The sequence below is a fragment of the Panthera tigris genome, chromosome E2 (genome assembly GCF_018350195.1).
Source record: "Panthera tigris isolate Pti1 chromosome E2, P.tigris_Pti1_mat1.1, whole genome shotgun sequence".
Lineage (NCBI taxonomy): Eukaryota > Metazoa > Chordata > Mammalia > Carnivora > Felidae > Panthera > Panthera tigris.
In genome coordinates this window covers 24924428-24937280 of record NC_056674.1, presented here as the reverse complement: position 1 = coordinate 24937280, position 12853 = coordinate 24924428, and the positions used below count along the sequence as shown (strand labels likewise).

The following is a 12853-nucleotide window of genomic DNA, read 5'->3' as shown; positions in this document are numbered from 1 at the left end:
TTAAAATTTGAGGGACAAAAGCTTTTCAGGTTGCAGTGCCAGGCAGTGAGGAGCTCTTGCCCCACTGGTAGCTATGTAGTCCAAGGGCCCTCTACAGTCCATGCAGGTCCTTGGACACAGGAAGGTGGCCAGTGCACATCCTGGTGCATTGCAAACAGGGCAATGGCCTTATCCAGGTGAATGGACAGTCCCTGGAGATGATCCATCAGTGCACACTACAGTACAAGCTGCTGGAACCTGTTGTGCTTCTGGGCAAGGAATGATTTCCTGGGGTGGATGTCTGAGTCTGCGTGAACAGTGGTAGTTACGTGGTCTGAGTTTGCACAGTTCACCAGTACCAGCTCCAAAGCCCTGGTGTACTTATTACTAGAAATATGTGGATGAGGCTTCCAAGAAGGAGCTCACAGACATCCCCGTCCAGTATGACTGGACCCTGCTGGTGGTAGTGGATCCCCATTGCAGCAAATCCAAAAAGTTTGGAGGCTCTGGTACCCATACTTCCTACCAGAAATCCTATTGATAAGCCCATTGTGAAGATCAGAGTTCACCTTGGTAATGAACAGTGGTTGTGAGATTTAAGGTTTTGAAATAAAACAAAACAAAAAATTTGAGTTTGGGACAGAGTTCCAAAAACCTGTTGTAAAAATGTGAATCAGACATGAAGGGACAACTCAAAAAAGTAAGACATAGCAATGGCCTAAAGTATATGAAAAAAGTTCAAATTCACTCATAATTATAGAAATGCAAATTAAAATAATACCTATCAATGACAAAAATTTTAAAATATGACCGTATACTTCGTTGGTGAAGCTGTGAAGATATGGATACTCCTATACATTGCTGTTGAGAGTGTGAATTGTTACAATCCTTTGGAAGGGAAATTTGGTAATACCTAAAAATATGTATTTGTTAATTTTTTGACCATTTCTGGGATTTTACCATGAAGATACACCTCCAACAATATAAAAATGCATACATACAAGATACTCACTGCATCAAAGTAGTGTAATGTAATTGCAAAATGTTGGAAACAGTCTAAATGCCCATACATAGCAAAGTGATTAAACTATGGTATGTCCATGCAGTGGAATAATGGAGCTGTAAAAAAAGAATGAGAATTATCTATATCAATTGATACGGAGTGTTGCCAGGATAATATGCTGTTAAGTGACAAAAGTAAAGCACAGGAGTATCCATAGTATACTATTCTTTTGTGTAAGAAAGAAGGAGATAATAAGACAGTACATACACATCTGCTCATTTGTATAGAATCCGTACTGGGAGGATAAACTGGAAACTAAAGTGATTGGTAACCTATAGGGGGTAGGTGGGAAAGGGGTGCATAAAAGTGGGGTGATGGGAACTAGGTATCAGGAATGAGGAAGGAGTGACATTAAAGGGGATGGAGGAAGAAAAGAGCTTTATTCCAAGTTTTTTTCGAAAATAACATCTTCACCGGATACTGTAATGTTAAAAAGAACTGCACATTAATGCTGTAATCTAGTCAGTAAATGTATTTCTTACAGGGGCATAGATCAGCAATTCTGAAACTGCCTTATGTGTGTACTCAAACTGAATAGGTAAATGTTTTAAATAACAAGAACTGGGTTCTCATAAATAAAGAAAAGAGAAGGCTAAAATGAACTCTGTTGGTTTGGGTTTGGTTTGGTATCTGAGATATCAATATATGTGTGGGTTGTTATGCATGTTTCCTACCAATGTCCACTGAGAGTGACTAAAAGGTATGACACCCCAATAGTAATGAATAAACCTAGGATCCAGTTTTTTATTTCTAAGTAAATATTTTATTTCCTCAAATAAAAGGAACCAGGGCTCCTTGGAGAAGTTGTTGATTCTAGGACTGAGAGAAAATACTAAAGGTGCCTGGGACACCTTGATGTGTGCCAGGTAATAACAAAATGCTTTTAAAAAGGCAGGGGGATATTGTTGAAAAAACATGGGAGTCAACCGGAAAGAGTTCTAATGGCCGAAGCTGGAGCAATTTGAGGAAAAGAAATAATGAAATCACTGGATTATAATTCATAGAATAATGTAAATATCCATGAGTCCATACTGATACAGATAAAAAAAATGGGGAAAATGAACAATTCTCGCTTATAGTAAAATTCCAATTAAAACTGTGGAAAGATGTAAGATATGAGGAAAATAGAAAAGAAATACTAGCTAAACACAGTAATAATTATTACAGACAAGATCCACCAACTGATTGTAAAATTAGTGAGTGAAAATTTGAGAAGTAAAACTCATATAGATTCAAAGAATGTCCCCCAAAATATATCTTCATTAATCACAAAGGGAAAGATAGTAAATTTATCAGAATGAAACCTGCTAAAATTTATCTTAATAAATCGCTTAATAAATGATCAAGGTGAACATCACAATAATAAAACATATTGATATCATGAAACCCATGATGTGATGCACTGGGAAGGATTCATCATTTCTGTGTACTCTTGCCAAAATGTATAACCTTAGTCCAGTCATCAGCCAAACCCAAATGAGATATATTTGACAGAGTAAACCAATCAGTAGTCTTTAAGAGTCATGATCACGAAAAATAAGGGAAGACTGTAGCATTGTCAGAGATTGGAAGAAACAAGATATGACAACTAAATATAATGTGGGAGTTTTTTCTTTCACAATGGCCTGTTCTTGCTGAATGAAATCTATTTCTTTGTTTTCTCTTTGAACATTAAAGGCATGTTTCAAAATGTCATATTCTGACATCTTAAAATGTCTGTTTTAGATTGTTCCATTATTTGTATATAGTTCTGAGATGAAGAGTATGAATTCTATTCATGTGTCCCTTCCCCACTGTGCTCTTTTAATGTTTCCCACTTTTTTGCATTTGGGAAATTCTCTATTGCTTTTGGATTTAGCTCTGTATTAAAACAAGTTTTGTTTTTTGGTTATATCTCAATTAGTATGTCTGAAGTGGGATGTTATGCTTCTTGCATTTATTAAATCTACTATATTGATGGAAAACCTTTCTCCCCTATTCCTGTTCCATTTATGAACAATAGGGTAATTGCTTTCAGTGTATTAGGGACTAAATAAAGTTACTCACTTTCCTAATATTTATCATGTAGTTAAATATATGGGGTGCTTTTTTGTTTTTTGGTAACTATTTTATGGTTGAGGTCAGAATTTTTTTCTGCTTTTGTAATAGATTATTGATTTATTTGAAATAGTTTAGAACTTAAGTGAGGGTAGAAAGGAATAGAAACCTTTTCCATTTCCACTTTGCCATCTTGGAAGCGTAGGGGAGGAAAAAGGCAGAAAAGTTAGTATTGGAGGAATATGTACTTACAAAGGGCTGGAATTAAAGCTGCTGAAAAGGAAAACTTCCCCCTTCTTACCGCAATATATTCCCAGATTTGAATTCTGCTGAACCTTTCTCTCTCTCTCTGTAACCCTTTGGTAGGTTAGGTCACATGTATGTTATGGTTATAGTTTTAAAAAGTACACTGTACAGTGGACCCTAGTGCCATTTAAATACATGACTGCCAGGGGAAATGTGAACTTAGGCAAACAGTTCTTTCATATACCTAAAATACTATTTATATTCATTTACACCAAAATTAAGTATGAAGCCAAAGAAAGTGAAACAGAGAGGTGAAAGAAGAAAAATTCCGTAGTAAATAAGGATTTAGAATGTGTAAAGAATGTGTGAAGTAGCATTCAGATCATGTGAAACAGGGAAGAGGAACACCTAAAAATACTCTGTCAGAAAACATAAGAAACAGGTATTTATCAACCCATTATGGGAGATTTTTTTTCTAAGCATTAAACTTATCTGAAATCTTAATTTGATAGTAGAGAAAAAATTGTGTGGCATTGAGTTCCTAGATTTAAAAGCACAACTTATATTTTAGTTCAAAATCATTTCTTTTATGGTAATGCTTATAAAATTGCTGGAAATTTTATTCCTACTGTAAAGTCATCTGCCTGATATAAACTGATGGCAGCAGAACACAGTGATAAAAAACGTGTGTTCTCCAGATGAAATTTCTGATATTTGATTGGTAAAGTTGATATCAGGTCTGTTTTCAGGTGTGTTGTTTAGTATTCGTAATGATATTATGGTATTCAGTTTTCTTTGATGGCTGAGTTTTTATTGTTTATTTCTTCCACAGAAGTGGACTGTACCATATCTTTGAAAGATTTGCGAATACTGTTTTTATATGAATTTAAACTAGGACATAGTGCAGCCACAGCAAGTAGAAACATCAATTCTGTCTTTGGAGAAGGCTCTGTTAGTGAAAGGACTATCCGGTGGTGGTTTGAAAAATTTCGTTCTGGGGATCTGAGTCTGAAAAATGAGCCTCGAGGGAGACCCAAATCTGTTTTAAATGAAGATCAATTGAGAGCCATGGTGGAAGCTAACCCCAAAATGGCAATTCGAGGCCTTGCAGCAGACTTAGGAGTTTCTGCTACAACAATTTCTCGACATCTGGCTGCAATAGGAAAGGTGAAAAAGTTGGACAAATGGGTAGGTACCACACCAACTGATGGATGATCATATATGGAGATGATTAGAGATGTGCTCATACCTTAGGATTTGAAAGAGCAGAGACCTATTCTGGAGAGGATCATAAGCTTTGACAAAAAATGAAAGTGGTCTGGACAATGGTTGGATGTTGATGAAGTTCCCAAACGTGTTAAAACTATCGCTGCAACCAAAATGAAGGTTCTAGTAATGATGGTGATCTGCAGAGAGAATATTTATTACTTTTAGCCCAGGCAAAACTAACAGTAGCATCTTACTGTCAAGAAGTTGAAATTATGTATAAAAATCGATTTAAAAGCACTCTGCATTGGTTAACAGACATGGACCTATGCTTTTCCATGACAACATTTGACCACTGAAATTGCGGACCACCATAGGGAATAACTGAATTGGGCCAAGAACTTTTGCCACATCCATCACACTCACCTAACCTTTTTTCAACAGATTACCACCTTTTTCATCATTTGGAAGTCTAAGAAACAGAACATTCTCCAATAGAGAACAGTAATTGAAGGATTTGAATAAATGTTAACAATGCTGAACTTTATTAATATGTAATTTAGTATTTGGAAAAATTTATCATTTTGGGAAAGCAGTTATTGCTAGCAGCACATATTTTGGTTGAATGAAACTTTTCTTTTTCTGAAAAATATAACATTTTCATTTTTATATAAAGGCAGTTTCATATGGTTCAACCTAGTATCTTCCCAGACCCTGGCAGAACATGAAGACTGAAAGGTACCTAATGTACTGGAAAACTACAAGCTACCCCTGAGTTTTGGGCTTCTTCATTGGAGGAATGTAGAACAACCCAGAGTGTATATATGTTTGAAAGATGCTTAGGAGTCAGCCATGCAAATATCTGGGTATAAAGAAGGTTTTAGAGAGATGAACAGCCTCAACAGAAACTTTCAGGCTCTGAGAAAATATTTTTTGAATAAAGAAATGAAAGCATGTTTCTAACACCAAAAGCCATGAACACAATAGACATGGCACAGTGGTGCTTTTGAGTGGTAGTACTTACTGTCACACAACCAATCCCTTTCATATGTTTTCCATTCTTACTCTTTATTTTTAAAAAAGTGTAAGTGGCCTGTCAGAGACCATAATTAATGGGCTCTTTATGATTTTATAGCTAGATTGCAGTTACTCCTTGTGGCTTCCAGGGATTAAGTTGGCATAAAGATAACTGATGGTCCTCTTCCTGCCTTTCTCCCTCCTGACAACTTGCTGTGTCTATCCTATGAAGGAGAGTTAGGGAATCCTAAAAGCTAAGAGGTGAGAGAAGGACATCCTGGAATGGATCTTACTTGAAGAGAGAGACAGAAAGAGGGAAGAAGGGAGACAATTGGAGGGAAAGATGGAATGGAAATTACCTAAAGTAGAATTGACTGTGAGCTAAAAGATTAAAGACCATGGGATGCATTACTATAAATTAAAAATAAAGATGTCCCTTTCTTTGGGTAACAGTCCTGCGCTATGACAGAGGCTTTGTGAGCAGAGTGCCTTTCAGTTCTAATTTACTCCCCTGGCTGGATGCCCTGGTCTGGAGTCACCTGCTTATTTTACTGCCCCATCCTTGGATTGTCAAGAAATCTATTGAGTGTTTTTGTGGACTCTTGCTTACTCTCAAGAGAGAATGAAGCCTGAGATTTAGCTCAGACTGATAAGGTAACCAGGCTAAAACCAGAAGTATGGGAAGGACTTTATATGAAAGGCAGCAAGTACAAGGGTGAGGTCAAATGGTCACAGAGGGTTGCCCAATGTGAAAGAAAGTGGTGTTGTATAGTTACTTAGTCTGAGTAGTAGTTGCTTTATGGCCATTCATCCTTTCCTCAATTCTCAGACCCCTTGTCAGACTTCAGAGTTGGATCCTAGACTTTTGTCTAAAACAGTTGGTGGATATCCTTGTTCAGCCCAAATGAGTGGTTTGGGGATGGGTAGGCAACCCAAAAAGAAGCAGTGAAATGTGATGAGACATGGAAAGGAGCAGTTATAGAATGTTCAGTTATCCTAGCAATCATCACCTCCAAGAAGGGGTGTAGACTTGAGAGGCAGAAATGGGTCCTGGATTGAGTTGTGCCTTTACTACTATTAGTATATATTTTGGTTATGTGAGATGGCAAGTACCCTTTTTGCTTAAACCGTTTTGGAGAGCTGGGCTATTTTGGCAGAAGAAAGATTCCTGACTGATACTCTCCCCTGAGCCTTACTAAACTGTAAAATGAAGTTCATGATACCACCTTGCAGGGGTTGGGGATCAAGAGGGACAATGTAAAGCACAGGCATGGAGTAGATGCCCAATAAGTAGTATTTAATACTATGAAAAGTAAAAGCAGAAGAAACAAAGTAAGGTGTGTGGGATACCTCTGGAGGCCCCTCTGTGTCCACGGTAGCCAGTTGGGGTGAGTTCAGTGCTCACTGAGGCCGGTGCCTGGCTTGGACTGTCCAGAGGTACCCAGCTGTAGAAGAGGGATGACTTCTTCAGTCACTTTGAGCCTGTGGCTTTTCTGTAGTAAGTAGCAACTACAACTTTTTTTTTTTTTAAGATTATTTTGAGAGAGATGTGTGAGACCACAAGTGGGGAAAAGGCAGAGAGAGAGGGAGAGAGAGAATCCCAAGCAGCTAACAGTGCAGAGTCCAACACGAGGCTCCATCTCACAAACTGTACAATCATGACCTGAGCCAAAATCAAGAGTTGAACACTCAACTGACTGAGCCACCTAGGTGCCCTGGAACTACAGCTTTAAATTTATAACTGGAAGCTATATTAGATTTTCAAGAAAAATGAGAAATTTTATACACATAAAGTCCTGCCAAGCATCCCATCTTATTCTCCTTTCCTAGGGGAAAAAAAAAAAAAGAAAAAAAAGCTTTAAGAGGTTCCTTGGTAGAAACTTTGGTTTGAGTGTCAAAGGAGTGAGATGGAAGCTGCTACATCTCACCTCCCTGCCATTCCCTGGCTTGGGTCCTTATTACAAAAGGAAATATGAAGTGGCTTTGAGTCACTTACGTGACTCTTGATCTTAGGGTCGTGAGTTAGAGCCCTGTGTTGGGGGTAGAGTTTACTTAAAACAAAAAAACAAAGTGGCTCTGAATAGCCATTTTGGTTTATTAAGTACGTAGTAACCGTTATTAAAGAAGCTCCTGCCTGGTCTGATTGCTTATTGTGAGACTAGAGCACCTACAGTTACTTTAATAGCATGCATAAAAGATCTTGGGTAAAGTTAGAGATAGGATCAAAAGCCAGTGCAAAGTAGACTGTTCCAGGACCTGTCAGTAGGTTGGACTCTCTCTTCTTTCTGTTGGTGCTTTGGCCACAGAGCTTCCTTTCACTTCCTTTTATCTCAGCTAATTTGTCCATGCTGCTACTGTTCTTCACCTTATTAACTCTACCTCTCATGCACATTTCCCCCAGGATGTCTTACCTGATTACCCCACCCCACTACAGGTCAGGTCCCCTTGTCAATGGCTTTAGAGCCCCAGTATGGTTCCTTCGTAACTGTGATCACAGTAGTTACATGTTTATTGGTGTGATAGTATATGTTTGTCATCTTCTCTGTTGATTATAAGATTCACAACAGCAGGGACTTTTTTCCTCACAAGATTATACCCCCATCAAGAGCACAAGGTCCAGCACATGGTAGGTACCTAGTAAATGTTTATCAAATGAATAAGTGTTAGGGCCAGTGTCATTCACTTTATAGAAAATCCTTGTTTTGGTATCAGTGTAAGTAAGGAATATGTGGATAAGACATAATTGAAAACCTAATGAACAGTGGCTTAAATACGTAGGTTTTGTTTCCTGTAACTTATGAACATTTTCAAACATAAAAACAAAATACCTGAATTTTACAGTGAACACCTGTATGCCAGCCACCTAAATTGACATTACTTTACTTTATGATTATACTTTATCACTTTACCTACCCACATAGCTATCCTTTTTTTTATGCATTTCAATGTAAAGTTGCAGGCATTAGCACATTTCACCCTTAATACTTTAGCATACATATCATTACCTAGAGTTAAATATTTGTTTAAAGTTCTTGTTCTCATAAATTTAAATTTGATAAAATGCCCAAATCTTAATTGTACTCTTCAGTATGTTTTGACAAATGCAAACACTTGTGTAATACAAATCCCTGTCGAAGATACAGACTATTACTATCATCCCAGAAAGTTCTCTCATACCCCTTTTCATTTTATCCCCACTCTTACAAGACCCCAAGAGGCAAAATAACTGCTCTGATTTTTTTTCTACCATGGAATAGTTCTGCCTGTTCTAGAATTACACATAAGTAGAATTGTGCAGGATGTGCTCTTTTGTGTAAGGCTTCTTTTACTAAGCATAATGTTTTTGAAATTAACCCATTTTGTGTGTATCAATGTTTCATTCCTTTGAAAAGCTGATTAGTATTCCATGAAACAAATATAACAATTTATCTATTTACCTGTTTGATGGACATTTGTGGGTTTTTTTTTTTTTCAGTTTGAGCCTATTTTGAATAAAGCTGTTATGAATATTCTTGCACAAGTCTTTTTGTGGACATATCTTTTGTATCTTTTGGATAAATATCTAAGATTGGAAATACTGGGTCATAGGCATATGTATATATCTAGTTTTCCTAGACCTTTTCCCAAAGTGATTACACTATTTTATACCCTCCATTCTCACTAACATTTGATGTCACTCTTTTTATCTATTCTGGTGGGTGTGGAGCTGTATCTTATTTTGAGCTACTTTCCCCCTTTCACATTATAAGGAAAATAGGGAGGCAGGCTATGACTGGAGTAGGCACTTAACAGTGCTATCGGGGACCCATGCACTTTGTTCATCCTTAGTGGACTTTGATTATAGTTCTATGGATGGCTTCTGAGGTAGTCAGCCCATTGAGTGTGGGCTGGGTTTTGTGACTAGCTTAGTGACTAGAATACAGCAGAAGCAATGAGATGCCATTTTTGAGATTAAGTTATAAAAAGAGTGTGGCTTCTGTCGTGATCATTCTCTCATACTTTTTGGGATTACTCATTCTAGGGAAAGCCAAATTGCTATATTGTGAGGCAGCTCACAATTGCCATGTTGTGAAGAGATGATGTGATAAGGGACAGTCTGCCAACAATCAAAAGAGTGAGCGTAGAAATAGATCTCCTTTTGGTTGAGCATTCAGATGGGATTGCAGAACCACACCTGGATTCCTAACCCAGAGAAACCGAGGTAATGTTTGTTGTTCTGAGCCACCAAGTTTTGGGGTACTTTGTTATGTAACAATAGGTAACTAATATGACACCTCATTGTCTCATCCTAAGATGGCTTTTTGTACCTTCAGGGTCTCTTGTTCATGCCCCAGACAGTAAGAAAAAGTATGAAGGGCAAAGGACAAAGAGTTTTTTTTAATATGAATCTGTTCATTTAAAAAAAAAAATTAACCTTTATTTATTTTTGCAAGAAATAGAGCAGAAGCAGGAGAGGGGCAGAGAGAGGGAGACAGAATCAGAAGCAGGCTCCAAGCTCCGAGCCGTCAGCACAGAGCCTGACGCGGGGCTGGAACCCACAAGTGGTGAGATCATGACCTGAGCCAAAGTTGGACGCTCAGCCGACTGAGCCACCCAGGCGCCCCAAATCTGTTCATTTTTATCAGGAACTCAGAACCTTTCCAGAAAATCCCACCTCAGCAGACTTTGGTTTATATCTTTTTGGCCAGATAACGCCACTCAGCAGACTGGTTTGTATCTTACTGACCAGATAACTCCACATGACCACTTTTAGCTAGAAGGCATCTAGAGAGAAGCAGGGACCTAGATGGAGTTTGTGTCAGCCAACTGTCAGTGTCTGCCACATTAACCATTTTGGAAACCCCATAGAGTTAAAGACATTAAAAGACCTCTTCATTAACACCTACCCCAGCCAAGTGAGCTTTTGAGGAAATTTCCAGAAAAAGGAAATGAAACTTTCAGAAAACTCCTCAGGGCTTGGATTGCAGGGCCTAGGTTTCTGATTCGTGTCCCACCCCATTCTTGGAAAACTGCAGCACTATCTTCCATGGCTCCTTCTAGTCCTCCAGTCCTTTGCAATAGATACTTCAGACCTATCCTGGGAATACTTCTGATAACTCTCTGCCACAGCAAAATGGCTTCTCAAGTTTTGCTAACATTATGGCCTTCATATTTTTTTAGTCCCTCTCCTCTCCTTTAGTGACCTTTCTTTTCTCCTGTCTCAGGTCTGATAACTTAAATTTTGCTGGACCAATCATTCTCAAATTCAAATCGAATCGTGTTACTCCAACTTAAAACCCTTATTGCCCCATTGTCCTCAGGATGAATCCTGAACTTCCCATGGTAGCGAAGACCCTGCATAACTGGATATAGCACACCTCCCCAGCACTTTGCCCTGCACTTGGTATTCCCACACCAAATTGCTTACTTTCTCTGCCCCATCTGCCTGAGACCTCCACTTGACATCCTTAGGGATTCAGCTGTGGAGATGACTTTTCTAGAAAGCTTTCTAGGACTTCTAACTCCCTCAACAGTGGGGCAGGTGACCTCTTAAGTAGCTCAGTAGTTGTTACAAATTCTTTTCCCTTTATGGGGGAAAAGGCCATACCAGGTTGATCTAGTAGAAATTTCAAATAATATGAATTGAATGGATATATGAATGATAGGGAATGAAAAATAAGTCTTCCTATTCCTGCTGTCCATTTCCTTTTCTCCAGTTTCAAGTATAAATACATTTTCATATTATTTTTATAAGGTGTTCTGTACCTTGTTTTTCCAATTAACACTTGTTTTAAAATTTTTTCTTAATATTTATTTTTGAGAAAGCACAAGCAGGAGAGGGGCAGAGAGATGGAGACAAAGAATTCGAAGCAGACTTCAGGCCCTGAGCTGTCAGCACAGAGCCCTACGCAGAGCTTGAACTCATGAACCTTGAGATCATGACCTAAGCCGAAGTTGGATGCTTAAGGTGCTCCAACACTGTATTTTGGAGACCATTATATCACTTCATACAGATCTATCTCATTCTTTAAAGAACTGCAGCGATATTCTGTTGCGTGCATGCCTTAATTTGCCCAAGCAATTTGTTGTCCTACACCTGGACTGTTTCTGATTTTCTCTGACAAGCAGAGACGCAAAGTGCAATATCTTTGCACAAATGGATTTGAGTACAGGTGGAAAATATCTTTTCCACTATTAGGGGTGAATTGCTAGATTATGGGGCTAGGTCAATGGCTATGTGGATTTAAAATTTTGGTATGAAGTTCTAAATAGTCAACCGATTTACTCTTCCTATCAACCGCCCAGTTCTGCTGTATTCTAATATTAGGCCATGTACCACAGTAGTCTGCATATTTTTTGAGGGCAGGCACTTCCTAGTATTCACATTTGTCTGGCTGGCAGAATTAGCTTTCAATATTTGAGTTAACGTTGAATTTTGTATCTCTTAGCGCCGATTCTAGGCTTGACGTACAGCAGACTCAGCAGGTGTCTATTACAATTCCTCAATAATTAGAGTGGCTAACGTTCACTGAAGTGTATTAAATGCCGCGACTTGCGCTAAGCGCGCTTTCTCTTCCACCACTTTCACTCACGATCTTCTTCCTCCCGGGGGGAGGGGGTGTCCAGCACCACGACCCGCCTTATCTGTGCATTCGTTGGCCGATCCCGACGCCCGTTACTGCTGAGCCACGCCCAAGCCACGCCCCCACGCATTCCGCAGGGCCAGGAGAAGGCGTTGGTCATTGTGGACCTTCGAGACCGTCTCTTCTCGTGAGAATCTGGACACGCTCGAAGACCGGCGCCGTGAGTGTGGGAGCGCGTCTCGCGGGCCCGCGGAGTCGACGCGAGAGGCCTGCGGCCGCTGCTGGTGCATGCCACCGCCCCCCCTCCCCCGGCACGCAGGCTCCGTGCGAATTCGCGCACGCGCGCGCGCACCCGCCCAACCCTTGGTCTGGCCAGCAGGGACCCGCCTGGCGGAGGCAGGGCCGATGAGGTACTAGGGGAGGAGCCCGAGCTGCTGCCGCTGCCGCCGCCGCCGTCGCCGCCGCTGCTGCCACTGCCTCCGCACCCGGAGAGGAGCATGTCTGCAACTCGAGCCAAGAAAGTGAAGATGGCCACCAAATCGTGCCCCGAGTGCGACCAACAGGTGGGCGCAGAGGACCGGGCGAGTGCGCGGGCGGGCGGCCGTTGGCTGTGGAGAGGCCGCCTCGCCGGGTTCGGGAGGCCGAGTGGACGGGCCGCTTGGGCTCGGGGGCTACAGTGGAAGCCCGGAACGGGCCGGGCTGAGCCGAGGGGGTGCCAGGGAGGCGCTCAGGGTCGCAGTCC

The 12853-nt window shown here is 40.2% G+C and overlaps 2 protein-coding genes and 1 pseudogene across 8 annotated transcripts in view; all 3 read left to right on the top strand.

Moving 5' to 3' along the window:
• Nucleotides 1-12612, top strand: part of LOC122234015 (histone-lysine N-methyltransferase SETMAR-like) — a 55083-nt gene extending 42471 nt beyond the window's left edge. For 2 of the 5 annotated variants that reach the window (XM_042968151.1, XM_042968153.1), the window contains exons 3-4: nucleotides 4158-4513; nucleotides 12155-12612. In XM_042968151.1, coding sequence (XP_042824085.1) covers nucleotides 4158-4513; nucleotides 12155-12520 — 722 coding nt within the window. In that variant the 3' untranslated portion in view covers nucleotides 12521-12612. Of the gene's footprint in view, nucleotides 1-4157; nucleotides 4514-5207; nucleotides 7131-9569; nucleotides 9916-12154 lie in introns of those variants that run through there. The other 3 variants (XM_042968154.1, XM_042968155.1, XM_042968156.1) reach the window with 3 other exon arrangements.
• Nucleotides 74-2663, top strand: LOC102969724 (annotated as a pseudogene).
• CE2H16orf87 (chromosome E2 C16orf87 homolog) overlaps nucleotides 12530-12853 on the top strand; it is a 35112-nt gene continuing 34788 nt past the window's right edge. For all 3 annotated transcript variants that reach the window (XM_042968159.1, XM_042968157.1, XM_042968158.1), the window contains exon 1: nucleotides 12530-12674. In XM_042968159.1, coding sequence (XP_042824093.1) covers nucleotides 12609-12674 — 66 coding nt within the window. In that variant the 5' untranslated portion in view covers nucleotides 12530-12608. The remainder of the gene's footprint in view (nucleotides 12675-12853) is intronic.